At 40.9% G+C, this 22,828-nt stretch overlaps 1 protein-coding gene across 2 annotated transcripts in view; it reads left to right on the top strand.

Annotated features, from left to right (window-relative positions):
- The window catches only part of INSC (INSC spindle orientation adaptor protein), a 1,274,962-nt gene that overhangs the window by 568,188 nt on the left and 683,946 nt on the right, over positions 1 to 22,828 (top strand). For both annotated transcript variants that reach the window (XM_085648109.1, XM_085648108.1), the window contains exon 4: positions 11,941 to 12,286. In XM_085648109.1, coding sequence (XP_085504235.1) covers positions 11,941 to 12,286 — 346 coding nt within the window. The remainder of the gene's footprint in view (positions 1 to 11,940; positions 12,287 to 22,828) is intronic.

The following is a 22,828-nucleotide window of genomic DNA, read 5'->3' as shown; positions in this document are numbered from 1 at the left end:
CTTTTTAATTCTAATGCCTTTGCTGCAATGGCTTCTATTTCTTTTTTTCTTTTATAAAACTTTGTCTTTTTCTTATATTTCTTCACATCCTTCATCAAATTTGACATAACTCTTCTCTGAAACATTTTTCTACGTATCTCTTTAAACGCTGTTTTTCTATTTATATAAATCTTTTCAGTTGCTGAAGGTATATTTGCATTAACTAAATTGTCAATTTTTTCCTCTCCTTTTTTGTTCAAAACATCCTTTCGAGTACAGACATTTTGTACATTTTTCATTCTTTTGAATATATTTTTTAGAAATTGTTTTTTCTGCTTACCAGAAGATTTTTTCTTTTTCCCAACTTGAGCATCTTCTACAGAATGCTGACCAAAGTCCTCTAGTTGTCTTCAAATATAGGTTTTTTTTGTGCGTTTTTTGAACTCTGGATTTTGTAAGGCATCTTAAATTTTGTCCACTGCTCTTCAGCAATACCTGAAAAAAACTAAAAAAAAAATCCTTTATTTTATTTAAATATATTACTACATTTCTTTTCACAATAGTCACAAAACGTAATTTCTTTGATGCTGAATGTATTTGCATTACAGACTGAAACCTGAAAACCCCACTCGCTTGTAAATACTGTGCATGATTATACATGGACAGGAGCTGGGTGTGTGCTAAGAGTCTGCTTCTTCCCCCAAAAAATCGCTCCCCCTTTTTCCTACTAATGCAACTGTGAAATCACCAGAACAAAACGCAATAAATCTCTGCCTGTAATTCCTATTTGCACACCGTCATGTTTTCACATTAGTCCCAAAACGAAATTTCTTTGCCAATTTGAAAGCACACTTACTGCTCTTTTTTTTTGGCAAGTGAAAATCACTTTTACAGACTGACACATTATGAAACCACTTTTCAGATTTTTAAAAAAAAGCCCATGTCCAGACTGCTTTTTCAGACCACCACCATGTGTATCCTCGGTGACTGCCTACACTCCAGCAAGGGCAACCAGCCTTAGTGATGCTGAATGTATTTGCATTACAGACTGAAACCTGAAAACCCCACTCGCTTGTAAATACTGTGCATGATTATACATGGACAGGAGCTGGGTGTGTGCTAAGAGTCTGCTTCTTCCCCCAAAAAATCGCTCCCCCTTTTTCCTACTAATGCAACTGTGAAATCACCAGAGCAATACGCAATAAATCTCTGCCTGTAATTCCTATTTGCACACAGAGTCATGTTTTCACATTAGTCCCAAAACGAAATTTCTTTGCCAATTTGAATGCACACTTACTGCTCTTTTTTTTTGGCAAGTGAAAATCACTTTTACAGACTGACACATTATGAAACCACTTTTCAGATTTTTTTAAATTGCACATGTCCAGACTGCTTTTTCAGACCACCACCATGTGTATCCTCGGTGACTGCCTACACTCCAGCAAGGGCAACCAGCCTTAGTGATGCTGAATGTATTTGCATTACAGACTGAAACCTGAAAACCCCACTCGCTTGTAAATACTGTGCATGATTATACATGGACAGGAGCTGGGTGTGTGCTAAGAGTCTGCTTCTTCCCCCAAAAAATCGCTCCCCCTTTTTCCTACTAATGCAACTGTGAAATCACCAGAGCAAAACGCAATAAATCTCTGCCTGTAATTCCTATTTGCACACAGAGTCATGTTTTCACATTAGTCCCAAAACGAAATTTCTTTGCCAATTTGAATGCACACATACTGCTCTTTTTTTTTGGCAAGTGAAAATCACTTTTACAGACTGACACATTATGAAACCACTTTTCAGATTTTTTTAAATTGCACATGTCCAGACTGCTTTTTCAGACCACCACCATGTGTATCCTCGGTGACTGCCTACACTCCAGCAAGGGCAACCAGCCTTAGTGATGCTGAATGTATTTGCATTACAGACTGAAACCTGAAAACCCCACTCGCTTGTAAATACTGTGCATGATTATACATGGACAGGAGCTGGGTGTGTGCTAAGAGTCTGCTTCTTCCCCCAAAAAATCGCTCCCCCTTTTTCCTACTAATGCAACTGTGAAATCACCAGAGCAAAACGCAATAAATCTCTGCCTGTAATTCCTATTTGCACACAGAGTCATGTTTTCACATTAGTCCCAAAACGAAATTTCTTTGCCAATTTGAAAGCACACTTACTGCTCTTTTTTTTTGGCAAGTGAAAATCACTTTTACAGACTGACACATTATGAAACCACTTTTCAGATTTTTTTAAATTGCACATGTCCAGACTGCTTTTTCAGACCACCACCATGTGTATCCTCGGTGACTGCCTACACTCCAGCAAGGGCAACCAGCCTTGGTGATGCTGAATGTATTTGCATTACAGACTGAAACCTGAAAACCCCACTCGCTTGTAAATACTGTGCATGATTATACATGGACAGGAGCTGGGTGTGTGCTAAGAGTCTGCTTCTGCACCAAAAAATCGCTCCCCCTTTCCATCTAATGCAACTGTGAAATCACCAGAGCAATACGCAATAAATCTCTGCCTGTAATTCCTATTTGCACACAGAGTCATGTTTTCACATTAGTCACAAAACGAAATTTCTTTGCCAATTTAAATGCACACTTACTGCTCTTTTTTTTGGGCAAGTGAAAATTACTTTTACAGACTGACACATTATGAATCCACTTTTTAGATTTTCTTAAAAAGCCCATGTCCAAACTGCTTTTTCAGACCACCACCATGTGTATCCTCGGTGACTGCCTACACTCCAGCAAGGGCAACCAGCCTTAGTGATGCTGAATGTATTTGCATTACTGACTGCAACCTCAAACCCTTAAAGTATTCCTTATTTTTACCAGTACACCTTAATTTATCATGAAAAAATTGTCCATATTATTTTACATGTTCCTCACATTTAAATTTCTCCCAAAACAGAAAATAATAAACACAACTTCTACAAAAGGAATTCCAATTCTATTATTCATTTCTTAATTTACCATATACATCCCCTCTCAAACTCTAAACTCACCTTTAAAATTAGTTAGTTGTGAAAGAAATGTGGCACTCAAACAGCAGATTATCAGAGCCAGGATCTCTGTTCTCTACACCTCTCTCCTCTCAGCAGAACCAGATAATGGCAAACTTTCCCTCTATTTTTCCACACATATACATGTAAGTTTCAAATCTCAGTGCTTCCCCCTTTTTTTCAAATGTAATCACACATTTCTATTGGTTGAAAACCAACCCTTTTCCAAAAGTACCCTGCCCCCAACTTGACTTCTGCCTAGTACCCTTCCCCCAACTTGACTTCTGCCTGCTACCATAGCAACAGCTCATGGAACACTGCTGTGTGGAGTTAGGTCAGAAGTTCGCCACACAATGTTTCAATTCCACAGAGCAAGAGTGCTTGACTTTTCAAACCTAACAGCAAATCCATAGTACTGTTCTTTGGTAACACATTTTTTTGTACCAATACAAAACATGCTTCTATTAATTTACACATACAGCCTAGTTTTTATTCTAGAATGGTATGAAACAGCCAATCAGTTCTTTTTGTTTTGAAAAAAATATGTATGCCTCCATTTCCAAACTGTCTTTCTTTTCATATTGCCATTCTACTGAAAGACACCTCCTGAGTGCATCCAGTTCTCCTTTGAAGATGTTCACAGTGTGGATTGTAGGGCACAGCTATGTCTTCTGGAGTGAAAAGTTTGCAGAGAAAACAGGTATGGTGAGAGACCTTGCTTTGCCAAATGTAGACATTAAATGGATTGGTCAGAGAGGGTTAAAGTGGCACCAATTGATGCCATTGGTGAAATCCTTCATGCAAATCCAACACCCTGACCTCATAATAGTGCACTGTGGTGGCAATGACCTAGGCACTTTGACTGGGGTAGGTCTGGAAATGCTTATGAAGGACACCTTTGCACAACTGTTTTCACTTTTCCCTAAAACTGCCTTTGTGTTTTCTAACATATGCCAAAGGCAAAAATGGAACTGGTCCAATCATTTCTGTCCACAGATTGACAAAGCAAGAAAGCACGTCAACAAATCTGTTTCTGCTTTCCTCCGAGACTATGGTATGGGTGCCATTTACCACAACAACTTGTGTTATGACATGCAAGACATTTATAGAGGAGATGGTGTGCACTTCAATGATGAAGGGAACAGAGTCTTCCTCTTGAACCTTAGACTCTGCATCGGTACTTACTTGTAGGTACCACTTAAAAAATCACTTCATAAACACAACGGCTCTTTTTAGAGCCCCCTAATATCTAAACTCTTAAATCTGCATTTCATTTCTTTTTTAATTTTTTTTTTCTTCCGTTTGCTTACCGTAAGCTTACCGTACGCGTACCCCGTGATTTTTTTTAAAATCAATAAATGTTTTCTTTGTACTTTTCTGTCCTTCTTTGACCCCCTCACAAATGTAAGGGGGTCTGTAACTCTCCTCCTTGCCCCCTTTTCTTGTTTTCACTCTTTTTTTTCTGAGTGAAACACACAAAATGGCGGCCGCCGCTTCCTGGTTTCGGCCGATTCGAATGTTTACTAAGATCTAACAGCCAATCAGAATCGCGCTCGCGCACGCCACCGTACACGTAAGGTAAGCTTACGGTAAGCGTACCGTAAGCTGGCTCAGATATATATATTGATTTAAATGCTATTTTCTCAGAATCTACTGAACAGATTTACACCAAACCTACAAAAGGCACTTCCTTGACCTGAGGACTACCTCTCTGCCAAATTTCATTAAATTCTGTTCAGCCGTTCGGGCTGTAGCCCTGTCTAAAGGTCCTATGGAAAAATGCATGGGAAAAACGCGTTTTGGGACCCCCCTTTTTTCTCAGCCCCTGCTTGACGAATCCCCCCGAGACTTTCAGGGTAGGAGCGTAGCGTAGCGCCCCACCTATTTTGAGAAATTCGCGAGGATTCGTCGACCGGCGCCAAAGTTATTCAAAATAGAATGTTGCGGATTTCCTATGGAAAAGGGGTCCTAACTATAACTACCTACTGGCGACCGCCAGTAGGTAATATATATATATATATATATTCACTTAAAAACCATAGGTTTCACACATGTTATAGTTAGCTGGGCATTTCACTCGTGAAAAACCAATGAAATTCCCCCGTTATAGTTAGGTCAGATAACTATAACTCGCGCGACCGCCACTCTATCACAAGGATGATGTCATCGGTGATGTCATGAGTAATGCCACTGACCATGTCATGAGTGATGTAATATGTGACGTCATGAGCACTGGATTGCGGGCGCGCGAGTTATAGTTATGTGACCTAACTATAACGGGGGAATTTCATTGGTTTTTCACGAGTGAAATGCCCAGCTAACTATAACATGTGTGAAACCTATGGTTTTTTAAGTGAATTTGCAAGGTTTTTTAAATGCTAATTCCTAACTATAACGTGTGTGAAACCTATGGTTTTTTCAGTGAATTTGTACGGTTTTTTAAATGCTAATTTATTTCTTTATTTATTTTCTTAAAGTTTTTTCACCGTGCGCGTACCGTGCGCGCATGGTACGCTTCGCGCACCGTGCGCACGCTGTGGGCGCGCGGTGCGCTTCGCGCACAGCGCGCCCACGTTACGTAGTTCGCGGAATTTTTCAGTTTCTACCGTGCGCGTACGCTACGCGCATTCGGCGATTTTTTGTAAAAATTTTTACATACATTTTTGCCCTTGGGGGTCCTTCTGGGACCCCCTGACCATGGCTAGGGGGTCAGGAACTGTCCAGCCTGCCCCCTTTTCACGTTATCCACCTTTGTTTTTCACCCCCTCAGACTGCGAGAGACAAAATTGCGGCCGATCCTTCCTGGTTTCGACCGATTCGAATGTTTACTAAGATCTAACAACCAATCAGAATCGCGCTCGCGCACGGCAGCGTGCGCGTACGGTAAGCTTACGGTACACACTCGGAGCGCGCCCATAGATGTATATATTGATTTAAATGCTATTTTCTCAGAAAATACTCAACAGATTTACACCAGACCTGCAAAAGGCACATCCCTGACCTGAGGGCTACCTCTCTGCCAAATTTCAAGTAATTCTGTTCAGCCATTCGGGCTGCAGCTTGGACTAAAGGTCCTATGGAAAAATGCATGGGGAAAACGCGTTTTGGGACCCCCCCTTTTACTCAGCCCCTGCTTGACGAATCCCCCCGAGACTTTCAGGGAAGGAGCGGAGTGGAGCGCCCCACCTATTTTGAAAATTTCGCGAGGATTCGTCAATCGGCGCCAAAGTTATTCAAAATAGAATGTTGCGGATTTCCTATGGAAACACGGTACTAACTATAACTATCTACTGGCGACCGCCAGTAGATAATATATATATATATATATATATATATATATATATATATATATATATATATATATATATATATATACCTAATGTGAAATATACTCCCATTTGTTATAAGTCCATGCTGCTAGAAACATTTATTGTTTTTTTTTTTTTAAAACAGAGCACTCCTAACAGGTTCAAGTGCGGGTACCGATTCTGAAAAAACAGTGGACACTTTAAAAACATGCACTGACAAAGACTATTTGCTTGTTTTTTATATATTTGTGGCACTCAAGAATAACATGGTATACACTGGATGGAATCCCCTGCATATGTTGTATGAGTAGATACTCAGTCAGTCAGTCAGAAAAACTTTATTTCGGTCTTTTGCGACCATAAAAGTATATAAAAACAACATACAATCCATTAAAATAAAAGAATATTAAGATAAATTGACAGCCAGCCCTGGAATTCAGTACTGACACAAATCCAAATTAAATAAGCTTAAAAAAGTGCATGTGCAAAGAGTATACTGTGCGGAAGGCAATAGCTGATAGATCCAACACTATGTAGGAAATTCCAATGAGATCAGTACAAAATAAATACAATTAATTAATTATAGGCAACGTTAAAAATCTTATCGATAGTCATGCATTCATAGTACATTGAAATTGCATCATAGTCTACAAAATAAAAGAATTTATATATTTAAAAATGAGTTAAAACTCATTTCATCTTGGGATTAAAACAATAAAACAAAATTTGGGCCCTAGAGAAGTTAAAAATGATATGCCACTTTCAGCTAGGCTAACGATTTGACAAAGGTCCAGTGCCCACGCCACATTGAAATAAAAAATTGCGAAACTGCAAAAACAATGGGCTTACAAGTGTCAAATTTCAGGACTCTTAATGCCTCAGCACAGTGTACAAATCCTAGATTCCTGCAGATTTGGAGAAGCCATTGCTTCCTTGCTGGTTTATAGCCAGGGCAAAAGAAAAAGACATGAAGCTCCGACTCTTCCTCCCAATTCCAAACTGGTCACTCACGCTTAGCAAGATTTGGCCATTTACATGTATAGACACGAAGCCGCAGGGTGCCTAGTCAAAACTGGACATAAAGTTTCCTTGCAAAAAATAGCTGGATGTCATCCAAGAAGGGTTCTATTCTATAGTCATCTTTCAAGAGCAAGAATTGGAGCATCAACTGACCTGTAGACGAACACCCATGTACAGCGGCTAGCTTGCTCATTTGGTAGGCTTTTACCACTTCTATGCGTGAAGTTACAGAACATGCTTCCTCTGGGTTGCTCCAAAGTGTTGGTTTTCCCAGACTATTGCATTTTTCCTTTATATGTGCAAACCAGGGAATTTCTGCAGCTTCAGGGAGACTCAATATCTCTTTTAATTCTGCTCTATAAAATGCCAGTTCCGGGGTCACCCATAATCTGCACCAATAAGTTAGGGGTCTAAGGCCCAGCTCCTCCCCGATAGGTCTAATTCCTAGGTCCAACCGCAAGGGAATGAGAGGAGTACTAGAAGGGAGGCCCAAGATCTGCCTCATAAAATTATTTTCTACTTTGCTGACTGCTCCAGAACAGGAATGCCCCCAAAGTTCCACCCCATACATTTCCGCAGCCCTGGCCTGCACCTTATAAATCTCTACTATAGGCCCAGCGGGTTTGGAGGATGAGTTTCTCAGTAATTTCGCAATTCCTACAGTTGTCTGGCCTAGCTGGAGCTTGGCTTTGGCTATTTGTGGGCCCCACTCCTTGTTTTCTGTCAGAGTTACCCCTAAATAATCGAACACCGACACCCTTTCCAGGACGATGCCCTTCAGGCTGGGGATGGGACGAGTTGTCATTGTGGGATTGAAGACCATAAACTTTGTCGTCAGAGTATTAATCTCTAACCCCCTGTTCTTGCAGAAAGTGGCAAAGCTGTCCAGAACCCTCTGTATGCCCATCAGGTATTTTGACAGTAGAAGGGTGTCATCTGCAAACATCATTGCAGGCACCCTGGTACCTGCCAGTTTTTGGGCATCATTATCCTTAACCTCTGTAAGTTTGGAAACCAATTCATTGACAAAGAGGAAAAACAGGGTAGGGGCAAGCAGGCATCCCTGCCTTACTCCACTGTCAACAGGAAATCGCGGGTCAGGTCACCTCCTTTCCCACACCTTACCTGCACAAAATTCCCCTAATGCAATCTCATAAGTATGTTCAGGAGGTAGAGGGGAATCCCCATATCTCTAAGCACCCTCCAACCTACTGAGGAATGCCAATGTAGCGAAAAGGTTTGCGTGATGGAAGGGATTCGTGATGAAGAATTTCATCAGCGATCGTGCTGGCTGGAGGCTGTTTCATTTCTCGTCACAACTTACTCACCTGCCTTCCAACAGAACGAACAGTACAAGTAGCACCGTTGTATAAAGATTAACTACAATTCTTGTGAGTATTGATGAGGACTTCCTATTTGCATATCAGTACTTCAACTGTGCACTCTGGAACATGTATTTTGTATTGAAGTCACGTGAGATGAAAAGAACTTAAATGCACACAGGTGTGCATTGAGCCTTTACTTACTTTCCTTCTGCCTGTGAGCAAGGCCGGATAAGGCTGAAACGTTAGGAAATCAGGAGGAAACTGCAGTGCACAGACTTGAAATAAATACGGTTTGCTGACAGTATTGGGCCTCTAATGTTTTTTGTGTTTAATGGATGGGCTGCTCCGTGCCCATTGTTCCAGAGGCCGCCCTGTAGGGTTGGGGGCCCCGGTAACGAGAGACTCTGTTTGTTGGTATTCACTGAGGGGCATGACCCACACACGCTTCCAACCTACTGAGGAATGCCAATGTGGCAAAAAGGTTTGCGTGATGGAAGGGATTCGTGATGAAGAATTTCATCAGCGATCATGCTGGCTAGAGGCTGCTTCATTTCTCGTCACAACTTACTCACCTGCCTTCCAACAGAACAAACAGTACGAGTAGCACCGTTGTATAAAGATTAACTACAATTACTGTGAGTATTGGCGAGGACTTACTATTTGCATATCAATACTTCAACGGTGCACTCTGGGACATGTATTTTGTATTGAAGTCACGTGAGATGAAAAGAACTTAAATGCACGCAGGTGCGCATTGAGCCTTTACTTACTTTCCTTCTGCCTGTGAGCAAGGCCGTATAAGGCTGAAACGTTTGGAGATCAGGAGGAAACTTGAAATAAATAAGTTTCCTGCCAGTATTGGGCTTCTAATGTTTTTTGTGTTTAATGGATGGGCTGCTCCTTGCCCATCGTTCCAGAGGCCGCCCTGTAGGGTTGGGGGCCCCGCTAACAAGAGACTCTGTTTGTTGATATATATATATGTATGTATATATATATTCACTAAAAAAAACATAGGTTTCACACACGTTATAGTTAGAAATTAGCATTTAAAAAACCTTGCAAATTCACTTAAAAACCATAGGTTTCACACACGTTATAGTTAGGAATTAGCATTTAAAAAACCTTGCAAATTCACTGAAAAAACCATTGGTTTCACACATGTTATAGTTAGCTGGACATTTCACTCGTAAAAAACCATTGAAATTCCCCCGTTATAGTTAGTTCAGCTAAATATAACTCGCGCGACCGCAATCCACTGCTGATGACGTCACATATTACATCACTGTATTCACTAAGATACTGTTAATAAGTCAGTTATACAATTAATTTTACAAAAAAAACCATCCATTTATACACTTATTTACCCATTTATTCTTCCATTAACCTTTAGATATACATATATAAAAAATATTTATATTTGAGAAAGACACATATTCACTGGATGATGTCATCAGTGATGTCATCAGTGATGTTATGAGTGATGTCACTAACCATGTCATGAGTGATGTAATATGTGACGTCATCAGCAGTGGATTGCGGTCGCGCGAGTTATATTTAGCTGAACTAACTATAACGGGGGAATTTTAATGGTTTTTTACGAGTGAAATGTCCAGCTAACTATAACATGTGTGAAACCTATGGTTTTTTCAGTGAATTTGCAAGGCTTTTTAAATGCTAATTCCTAACTATAACGTGTGTGAAACCTATGGTTTTTTAAGTGAATTTGCAAGGTTTTTTAAATGCTAATTTCTAACAATAACGTGTGTGAAACCTATGTTTTTTTTAGTGAATTTGTAAAGTTTTTTAAATGCTAATTTATGTATGTATTATTATATTTTTTATATATTTATTTTACAATAAACTACCTATGTATATAGTTATAGATTGACTGTATCCTGTAATATGGAATGTCTCGTTTAAAATGTTTTATTTATTTTCTTAAGGATTTTTCACCATGCGCGCACCGTGCTCGCACCATGCGCGCACCCCGCGATTTTTTGAAAAAAAATAAAATGTTTTTTTCACCCTTCGGGGTCCTTCAGGGACCCCCTGACAAAGGCTAGGGGGTCAGGAACTCTCTACCCTGCCCCCTTTTCACGTTCTCCACCTTTCTTTTTCACTGCCACACACAAAATGGCGTCCGACACTTCCTGATTTCGACCGATTCGAATGTTGACTGACATCTTACCACCAATCACCAATACTTTTGTCTGGATCAGATTACTTACAATGAAAGAGCAGGAGATAGAGTTCACAAATTGCGCCAGCTGTATTCCAGGTACATTATAGAGATGCAGACCCTAACCCCGAAAGGACTTAATATTGATGAAGAGATGTGGGTACATTTAGGAGAGAACAGAGACCTTAAGATAATATATTATAATGATGAAAAAAAGCATCAATCTATCCCTACACTTACACTAACATGACATCCCTACTTCTCAGGAAAAGGAATAAAAAAGTGTCAGCATGTGGAGTCTTCCTAAGAAGTCTTCCCACCATCGATGGGCCGGAAAGCATAAAGCTATTGAGACAGAGGTTGTTCTAAGATTCTCTCTCTCCAAAGGCAGAGAAGAAGTGGGAACTTTTTCCCAATGGTCCTTGCAGGTCACGCCATCTGCTCTGAACATGATCTCATAGGTAATTGTCCACAGGATTTGGGTGTTCAGGAAGTGCAACATGTTGACCTTGATTCCCAGGTCTTATCCAGTGAGAAAACACAACAATTTCCCTTATCGGCTTAAGCTTACCATGTATCTCCTCTCCTTGCCTGACTAATAGAACAAAGACATTATCCTAGTTATCAAGGGCGCTTCTTCCACCTGCAACACAAAATGTGAGAAAGAACGAAATCCAGTGCACCTGTGAAATTCTAAAATGAGCGCTTCGAGGGAAATTGCATTTCTAGCCTACAAGATTCAGCTAACATAAGGAAGTGGCATATGAGCTTTACGGAATTGCATAAGAAATTAAGATATGTTCACTTAATATTCCTACTTACATGAAAATTACACATTAACAAACTAATTCAATAAATAAAGGATTGTCAGTCGCACAACACAAGTTCTTCACATTAATGTTTTCTGCTAGTTACATTTACTTTCTACGTTAATTCTTCTAGTTTCTATTCAATGGCCTAAATACATCACATTTCACGTTATTACATTTCAAAATTATAAAACTCCATGTTAACACAGCAAAGAATTATATGTGTGAATATAGTGCACCCCTACAAATAAAAAGCAGTTTCCGCTACATCAATGTTAATTGTATTTTATTTCTCTTTATACTTTAGCCTGCATATTATTGAAGTGGATTCGGTCCAACGCTGGATGGAGGACCTAAAGCTAATGACCGAATGTGAATGCATGTGCATCCTCCAGTCAAAGCCTATCAGCATAGACGACGATACTGCCAGCGAGTTGATCTTGTCTGCGCAGCACAGCACCGTCGATAACCTGGAGACCCTGTTGAGAAGGGCGTGGATCATCAGTACAGAGCTGACAAGGATAGTAGACAAGCTTGAAAAGAACCGGTGGCACAGGGTTCACAGCATGGCCGTCAGAACGAACTGCCACGTGCATTCAATGATAAACGAGTACAACGCCTTCACCAGAAACTCACTTGAGGAGATGCATGAGGTAGGATGCTCGGGGGCATAATCTCTTGTTAATGTACATGCAACACAGCTTCATTCACAAGGGACAGTGTGGCAGTGAAATGAGACGACAGTGACAGCCAAGGTAAATACAGTATGCCCTGGTTCAGTACCGTAACAATAGGCCCAGGAGCCCCAGCGGTGAGGGGTGGCCCCAATGTCCAAGGGGCCCCTTCCGGCACTGTGCACTGATGCCGAGCTCTAGACTGGGCCCATAGCTGAGGCGGCCCTTCCATGAATTTTGCATGGGGGACCCTTCAATTTTTTTTTACACCACAGCGGGCCAGGTTTAGTGTGCTGACAGGGTAGGAACCTTCATCGGGGAAAGCAAAGGTGCCAGAAATGCTTGTGTTGAGAGGAACATTAAAACAATACTGTTATTGGATGACATCGCACTTCTATGTGTTACATCTCCAGTGCCTCACAGATGCTGTGCATCCATTTTTGCAAAATCTGTGCACGCTGTATTGAGATTAAGAAAACACTGGTGCACATAAGTAGTTGAAGGTAAATCTAGCATTATGGAAAATGCTAAATATTTTGTGGAGCTGGAGGTCTCTAGGGAGATTATTTAGGACAACAACTTCCAATACAAGAGATTTGTGGCTATAAGGATTAAAACAAAACCCCGAAAATAGATGACAAACCATCCTGGCAAAAGAAGAAAATAAAGACCAAGTAGCAGTTCAGAATTAAGAGTGAAACTTGTTGTGGTAAATATCAAAAGCTTTAGTCCGAATCAACCAGTACATCCAATGTTTGGTTCTTGTTAGAGAAAAGATGAGTAATAAATGTGACTACAGTAAAGGAAGCAGGCTAAATTAATGTGACTTCCATCGTGGTAAACCACCCCCCCACCCCAAGGACTAATGTTCCCAGTCACCATTATAATGTTTTTCTCAATCTCCAAGGGATATGATTGGCCATGATTCAACCATAGAGTATTCGTCATCAAAGGATGACACATTCTTACCTGCAGAGAGATATCTCTTTCCGCAGGCTTTCAGATCCCCATTATATTCTGTGAGTTCTTCATTCCTTCAATGTGCATTATACTATTCTTGAACGTACAACAGAAGTGAGACATTTGAATAATTGCTAGATGTGTTTCCAGACATGTCTTGAAATCTGACTACTACTTGGAAGCAGCCGCGGTCTGTGCAGGTAACAGCAGTGGGGCCAGGTAAGGGGAGATTTCGAGGGACGATGCCAAAGGAAAATTAGTTATTAATTTAACTTTCCCACTGCATCGTTCCTCGAAATCCCCTCTTATTTGGCCCCACCGCTCCACCGCTGTTACCTGCACAGACCGTTGCTGCTTGGAAAACCTTGTGAGAACAACCAGGCAGAGCTGAGTGCATTCACTGCTAAACATAACTTAAGTCAGCGACAAAAGATGTAATCAGCTCAATGAAAGAAGTCCCAGTAAGGGATCGGTCACTTCTCGCCATGCAGTGATTTCTCCCATAGAAGTGGGTGCATCACACACATGTTGAAATCTGTCACTTAGGACAACTATTTCAATTCTCATATTTTTTCTGTCTGACATATTAGTCATTTATGTTTTCTCTTAAATCTTTTTATGAACAAAAAATCTAGGTGCATAATGAAATTCATGAAATATAAAATTATTTGCCAGTTTAGTTGAAACTAATAGCAAAGCAGGTACAATAATACCTTAAAGTGATTTATTAGATAAAGTACCTCATGCTGTTAATTATAAAGTTATTACAAGACACATAGGAGTTCCATAACCATATAGAGGATATAGACTGGAGGCTGAGTTCCTTTATAAGGTGATTCAAATGCACTTTCCCCGGCTGGGCGCAGCGTCTCCTACATGCACTCTTCTAATTGGTCAATCATAATCCAACAGATTGCCCCTATTCATTGTAAACTTCTTCCAAATGTCCACGGTATTCTTGGTGGGATTTGTTTAATTCTTTATCATTATGCATGGCTCTTCATTCAAGGATGTAGAATATTGTGTAATCCCAGGAAATAGTCATGGTATGCTCATTGACTTCCTTTACCCCAGTGCATTTCAGGCCTTGTCCTTCATCAAGTGATACATAATCCTGAGAAATGGTAAAACAACGAATAAACAACAACTTTTCAGAAATGGAGTACCAACCAAGAATATCCTAAATCAGGTCTTTTACATATGAGCATGGAAATAAAAAACATCAATAAAAGGTATGAGTAAGAATCAGAAGTGGTGTGCAAAAGAAGACGAGTCCAAAAGGTCTAAACAAGTGCGTGTTTAAGGAACAAGGTGGGCAGATGTATATAAACTCAACAGTGATTGCCGGTGCAGGTAAAAGCGGTGGGATGTAGTTAACAGATGACAAGGGAAAACCAAATTTAAAAAAGAAAACTACTTACATTGCGCTCGGCGATGCAGTAAGTGCAAGGTAAGTATTTTTCTTTTTCAAATTTTATTTTCCCTCGTTGACTCACCCCACCACAACGCTCTTACCTTCACCGGCCGTCACTGAAACTCAAACAGAACACCAGATACCTCCAGTAAGTGCCACAGGCCTGCGTTGCAGAGGTGTGGTCCAGGCCACGCCCCTTTTTACACCTTTCTGCAACGCAGCTCGGTGGCGTTTACTGGAAGCACCTCGTGGGCTAGTTGGAACCCAGGGACTCTCAGGATTCAAGGGGACTTTATCCCCCAACTTAAAACGCGCCACGGGTGCGTTTGCACAGTGGTGAAGGGAGGGGGCGGGGCCTGAGGTGACATGTGTGCAAACACGCCGTGTGGCACCTTTTAAGTTGGGGAATTAATTCCCTTTCAATCCTGAGGGCCCCTGGGGGCCAACTATCCCACCAGGTGCTTCCAGTAAGCGCCACAGGGCTGCGTTGCAGAGAGGTGGTCCAGGCCATTCCCCTTTTTACACCTCTCTGCAGCGCAGCTCTGTGGCTCTTACTGGAGGTACTTGGTGGGCTAGTTGGACCTCACGGACTCTCAGGATTCAAGGGGACTTAATCCCCCAACTTACAACGTGCCAAGGGGCACGTTTGCAGAGTGGTGGAGAAAGGGGGCACGGCCTTTGTCTACCTCTCACCAATCCCACTGCGTGGGGCTTACTGGAGGTAAAAGGTAGGCTTCAATCCCCATCCAAGAACGTGCCAGGGAGCGCGTTTGTAGAGTGGTGGGCAAAGTGGGTGTGGCCTGGTACGAGTACTTACCAGTGCTGCTGTGTGAGACTGACTGGAAGTAATAGTTTGGGAAGTTGGCCCCAAGGATGTCCTTGGGGGCCAACTACCCCTCTTGTTACCTCCAGTAAGTCCCACACAGTGGGATTGCTAAGACCTCTTCGGAGGCATGGCCCCCTTTCCCTACCACTCTGCAAACTTGCCTCGTGGCAGACTACGGATGGGGGATGAAGTCCAATTTAGTCCTTCGGAAGTTTGGGGGCCAAGAATGTCCTGGTACCTCCTGTAAGTCCTACGCAGCGGAATTCCTGAGCGTTGATTGGACACCCTGTACCATTTCTCCAGCACTTTGCAAACGTGACTACTGGTTAAAGTAGCATATTTCTGCACCTCTGACTTAGAGGTAGTTTTAATCCCCCTGCCCTATTATGTACTAGCGCCTTACAGAGGAGGTCATGCTAATCACAGGGGTACCCCAACACATAGTGTTCCCTATTGTATGTAGATGTTTTCACGGTATTCTAAGCGTCTTTTAGCATAGCACTGGCTCTAGGCCTCGTTAGTCAGAGTCAGTTACCACCAGTGCCCGTCTGAAAAAGTTGTGGGCACAGGATGATTTTGCAACAAGGCCTCTTTCTGCTCCTCTGTTGGTTCTTCCTTCACTTTTATTTGTCTTTGTGGACTTCTGTTGCTTCTTTCTGCATTTCTTTTGCTTCTTTCTGTGCGTTTTTTCTTCTTTCTTCACATGTCCTACCTCTGTAGGCATAGTTTGAAACTAGCATTTGAAAAACCTTTGAAATTCACTGAAAAAAACATAGGTTTCAGGCATGTTATAGTTAGAAATTAGCATTTAAAAAACCTTAGAAAATCACTGAAAAAAACATAGGTTTCGGGGGCGTTATAGTTAGTTGGACATTTCACTCGTACAAAACCCATGAAATTCCCCCGTTATAGTTAGTTCTGCTAACTATAACTCGCGCCCCCACAAAGCACTGCTGATGACGTCACATATTACATCAATCAATCAATCAGTAATTTGTAGAGTGCACTACATCTCAAATGACATCACTGATGACATCACTGATGACATCATCCATGTGATAATTTAATGCATCTTCTCACACCCTAATATAACTTTTGATACACCTACTATAAATGACAGACTGCCATTCTCAAAACCACAGACACTCCAATATCAATAACTACATACCCATTCACTGATTCTTAGGTCTACACACACATCCACTCACTCACCCATACAGTCACTCATACTTACGGTCACTCAGTACAGGACTATCATATACACTCATACACCTATATAGACACTCACACACCGCCACTCATCCATAGAGGTGCTCACACACCTAGACAGTCATGCAAATAATTAATCACACTCCCATTTACTCACCTATACAGTTAGACACACACCAGCTCACTTACTCATACAAATACTAGCACATTCTTACGCTCTTATACAATCACTGATACAAGCACACACTCATAATCACACACTCTCACTTATAGCCATTTATATACTCTAACATACATATATACTGCCTTTTACATATGTAGTTACTCACAGATGTACTACTGAGGTATACATTCACTCACTAACACACCCATACACACACTCGCCCACCCATATAGTCCATCACAGATGCACTCTTGAAACCATGCACCCAGTGAATCACCCACTCACACATCTATGCACAGTCACACACACCCCACCCATGCATCACTCAGGCACCCATACAGATATTCAGACAACCAATCAATAACTCATATAGACACTCATGTAGTTATTCACAAACCCATGCAGCCGCTTAGACACCAACAAACAGACGGTTACTTAGATTCACACAGTTTAGTCACTAACCCATGCATTCAGTAAGATATGTTTAATCACTCACTTATAGAGTCAGTCACGCACCTAGTAAATCATCCATTCAGACACTTATACACCCACTCATTCTTCAATACGCCTTTCCCTATATATATTAAACATATTTAAACTTTAGAGAAACACACAGTCACTGGATGATGTCATCAGTGATGTCATTTGAGATGTCAAAAGTGATGTCATCAGTGATGTCACTGACCATGTCATGAGTGATGTAATATGTGACGTCATCAGCAGTGCATTGCGAGGGCGCGAGTTATCGTTAGCTGAACTAACTATGACAGGGGAATTTCACGGGTTTTGTATGAGTGAACTGTCCAACTAACTATAACGCCCTTGAAACCAATTTTTTTTCAGTGAATATATATATATATATATATATTCACTGAAAAAACCATAGGTTTCACACATGTTATAGTTAGCGGAAATTTTACTGATAAAAAACCAATGAAATTGCCCCGTTATAGTTAGTGCTGGCAACTATAACTCACGCGACCGCAATCCTCTGCTGATGCTAATACTGTATTTAGACACTTATTTGCCCATGTCTTCTTCCATACATTTTTAGCTATACATATATTACAAATATTTTTTTTTATAAAGACACATATGTCATCAGCAGAAGATTGCGGTCGCGTGAGTTATAGTTGCCAGCACTAACTATAACGGGGCAATTTCATTGGTTTTTTATCAGTAAAATTTCCGCTAACTATAACATGTGTGAAACCTATGGTTTTTTCAGTGAATTTGCAAGGTTTTTTAAATGCTAATTCCTAACTATAACGTGTGTGAAACCTATGGTTTTTTCAGTGAATTTGTACGGTTTTTTAAATGCTAAGTTACTTTACGCCATTCGAGGCGTGCGCGCCCACTTAACGCAGTGCGTTCCGTGCACGGTTTTTATCAACTTTAATAAGCCCTGTACATTTGGTGGCCTTCGGCCACCAAAAGCACAGGGGGTGGGGTCAATGTGGATAGTGTTTTTTTTATTTCGATTTTATAATTTCATGTTGCCAAAATATAGTTTTTTTACTGATGTAATAAGCCCTGTACATTTGGTGGCCTACGGCCACCAAAAGCACAGGGGGTGGGGTAAGTGTGGATAGTGTTTTTTTTATTTCTATTTTTTACCGTACGCTTACGGTAAGCGTACGGTAAGCGTACTCGGCGAAATTGCCGAAAAAAAAATAAAACCGTTTTTGCTCTTGGGGGATGTTTGGGGACTCCCTCAACATGACTATGTGGGAGGGAGTTGTCAAAACAGCCCCGTAACATGTTTTTGGCCATGATGTTTGATAAATAACACTCAGTGCGAGAGACAAAATGGCGGACGCCGCTTCCTGGTTTCGGCCGATTCGAATGTTTACTAAGATCTAAGAGCCAATCAGAATCGCGCTCGCGCACGCCACCGTACGCGTACGGTAAGCGTACGGTAAGCGTACCGTAAGCGGGCTCAGATATATATATTGATTTAAAGGCTATTTTCTCAGAATCTACTGAACAGATTTACACCAAACCTACAAAAGGCACTTCCTTGACATAGGGACTACCTCTCTGCCAAATTTCTAGTAATTCTGTTCAGCCGTTCGGGCTGTAGCTCTGTCTAAAGGTCCTATGGAAAAATGCATGGGAAAAACGCGTTTTGGGACCCCCCTTTTATCTCAGCCCCCGCTTGACGAATCCCCCCGAGACTTTCAGGGTAGGAGCGGAGCGTAGCGCCCCACCTATTTTGAGAAATTCGCGAGGATTCATCGACCGGCGCCAAAGTTATTCAAAATAGAATGTTGCGGATTTCCTATGGAAAAGGGGTCCTAACTATAACTACCTACTGGCGACCGCCAGTAGGTAATATAAAAACAAGGGGATTCTTGGTCAAGATGAATATGATTTAATCAAAACGGAACATCCAGTTACCCTCACCTTTTATCACATTCCAAAACTCCATAAAGATGACAAAAGGCCCCCAGGGAGACCAATAGTCTCGTCTATGGGCAGCCTTCTGGAAAACACCTCAATCCTGGTAAACAATATACTGTGCCCATTTGTATTTGATCTGGTATCCTATATAAAAGATAGTACAGATTTCATTAAGATAATTGATAATACAAATTGGGAAGACTCTTTCTTTCTTGTCACATTGGACATTACTAGTCTGTACACAAGTATCCACCATGGCCAGGGAGAAATAGCTGTAAAATCTTTTCTAAAAACAAGACCACTGAAATATACTGAACATAGTGAAATGATCTTGCAGTTTCTGTCATTTTGTCTGAATAATAACATCTTCACCTTTGGTGAACAATTATATATTCAAAAACAAGGTACTGGGATGGGCACGTGCTTCGCCCCCAGCTACGCGAATCTCTTCGTGGGCTGGTGGGAGAAGCACGTGGCCTGGGCAGGAACCAATGAGGCGTGGGCACAGAAAATAGGAATCTGGACCCGCTTCATTGACGATATATTTTTCACATGGACGGGTAACAGACAAGAACTAGAAGAATACCTTGAATGTCTGAATAAAAATGATATTAACCTTCAATTCACAGGAACCATCAGTGAAAGGGAAGTACCTTATTTAGATCTTCTGGTATATGCTGATAATGGTACACTTAAGACAAGATTATTCCGTAAACCAACTGCAGGAAACGCAACTCTGCACTTCACCAGCCAGCATCCACGCTGTCTGGTGAATAGTATACCATATGGTGAATGTCTTCGTCTAAAAAGGAATAACACCACTAAAGAAAACTATAAAATAGCCACTAGAGAAGCGATGGAACGCTTCAAACAGAGAGGATACCCCCAGCATATTCTCAAGGTAGCAACAAATAGGGCAGAAACACGCAAACAAGAAGATCTTTTACACAAGTCCCCAAAGGCGAATGATGATAGCACCCCCAGACTCATTTTCACCTTCTCCTCAGATTCTGGAGAAATTTATAAAATTCTCAAGAAACATTGGGGTATGCTCCAGGCAGATATAACCATCGGCCAAAAAATAACAAAACAACCTAGCATAACCTATAGGAAAAATGTTTCTTTAAAGGACATGCTAGTGCACAGTTATTTTTCTAAAAAGGATACAGGCCATCATAACATCAAAGGCTACTACCCTTGCCTAAAATGTAAGGCATGTAAAAACAGTACAGTTACAAAAACTTATCAGACCCCCGGCAATAACCAACCGAAAAACATCAGTAAACTATTGAACTGCAATTCAGACTTCACAGTTTACTGTTTGGTGTGTCCGTGCAACCTTCAATATGTGGGGAGCACGATACACCAAACAAAGAAAAGAATTTTAGAGCACATGCGTGCAATAACTAAAATTGATACCAATTACCCTGTAGCCAGACATTTTGCCGAAAAGCATAAAAGCAACAGTAATCTTTTAAAATTCTTCTGCCTAGATCGAGTCCCACCCCTTAAAAGAGGTGGTGACAGGATAAGAACTCTTAGACAGTTGGAATCAAAATACATCTTAGAACTTCGCACTTTGGCACCAAATGGATTAAACTGTGAGGAAGAAATGTGGATGCATGTTGGTTAAAACACTAGCCACAAGGGGAAATCTTTTTATAAACTGCTATAAATAACTGTATAGAATATCTGTTGAGGAGAATTGAATATTAACAAACTATAAAAAAAACATATGGTGAAAAAGTGAGAAAGGATGGAACTATCATTTGAAAAGAGGTAGAATGTTATTTGATGTGGTGAAACTAGAGGATCCCAATGAATTGTGGGAACAGTGTTGAGAAAAACTTGATATACTTGCATATAGGTTGAAGAAAGCTTTTCCCTCCTAAAATAAATTGTATATTTTGTAAGGAATTTGATTGATTTTAACTGCAAATATGTTCAAACCCACAAAATGATTGATAGGAAGTGTGACTCGGTAAAGACAAATGCCCATTCAGGGCTAGATCCAACATGAATGAAATATTTTAGGATGTCTGTTTCTGTAAATATATATTTTTGCCCATTCAGGGCGTAAAATCATGAAGAAAGGATATTCCGATAAATTCTGGAATTACCTTGTCATAAGATTGTAATATTTGCTATATATATATGTATATATTGATTTACCTTTAGAACCTTAGTTATAGGAATATTAATATTTCCTTACTAGTTCAAAATGGCTGCCAATTAGATCTGCCTTTTGAAGAGTTCTTTGAATGTGACAGTCCTCTTTCTATTTTAACCTGAAATGACGTAGGTTGAATAGTGATTATTTATACTGTGCAAACATTGTGTGCATTGACATTGACAAAGGCCAGCATGGCCGAAACGCGTTTGTCTGCCCTTGGAGCGGAATAAAAGAAATTTGTAAAGATTGTCGAGAGTGTGCGCCACGTTTTTGTGTCCTTGCGGGAAAACGTTTGGAGAAATATATATATATATATGTATATGTATATATATATTATCTACTGGCGGTCGCCAGTAGATAGTTATAGTTAGGACCATGTTTCCATAGGAAATCAGAAAATTCTATTTTGAATAACTGTGGCGCCGGTTGACGAATCCTCGTGAAATTTTCAAAACTAATGGGGCGCTCCGCTCAGCTCCTACCCTGAAAGTCTTGGGGCGATTTGTCAAGTGGGGGCCGAGAAAAAAGGGGGGTCCCAAAACGCGTTTTCCCCATGCATTTTCCCATAGGACCTTTAGTCGAAGGTACAGCCCGAACGGCTGAACAGAATTACTTGAAATTTGGCAGAGAGGTAGTCCTCAGGTCAGGGAAGTGCCTTTTGCAGGTCTGGTGTCAATCTGTTCAGTAGTTCCTGAGAAAATAGCATTTAAAAGCATATAAATATCTATAAGCGCGTACCGTGCGCGCACCGTGCGTGCACCGTGCGAGCTCCGTGCGAGCACCCTAACGTGCGCGAGCGTAATTCTGATTGGTGGTTACATGTTAGTCAACATTCGAATCGGTCGAAATCAGGAAGTGTCGGCCGCCATTTTGTTTGTTTTTAGTGCGAGAGTGAAAAAGGAAGGTGGCGAACGTGAAAAGGGGTCAGGGTAGAGAGTTCCTGACCCCCTAGCCTTTGTCAGGGGGTCCCTGAAGGACCCCGAAGGCAGAAAAAAAAATGTAATTTTTTTTTAAAAAAATCGCGGGGGTGCGCGCACCGTGCACGCACGGTGAAAAACCAAAAAAAAAAACAAAATAAAATAAATTTTAATACATAGTTTATTGTAAAATAAATATATAAAAAAAATATTAATACATACATAACTACATAACTTAGCATTTAAAAAACCGTACAAATTCACTGAAAAAACCATAGGTTTCATACACGTCAGATAACTATAACTCGCGCGACCGCCACTCTATCACAAGGATGATGTCATCAGTGATGTCCTGAGTGATGTCACTGACCATGTCATGAGTGATGTAATATGTGACGTCATCAGCAGTGCATTGCGGGCGCGCGAGTTATAGTTATCTGAACTAACTATAACGGG

The sequence above is a fragment of the Triturus cristatus genome, chromosome 3_2 (assembly GCF_964204655.1).
Source record: "Triturus cristatus chromosome 3_2, aTriCri1.1, whole genome shotgun sequence".
Classification (NCBI taxonomy): domain Eukaryota; kingdom Metazoa; phylum Chordata; class Amphibia; order Caudata; family Salamandridae; genus Triturus; species Triturus cristatus.
Note: the sequence above shows the minus strand (reverse complement) of the source record. Positions and strands in the feature narration are given on the sequence as shown.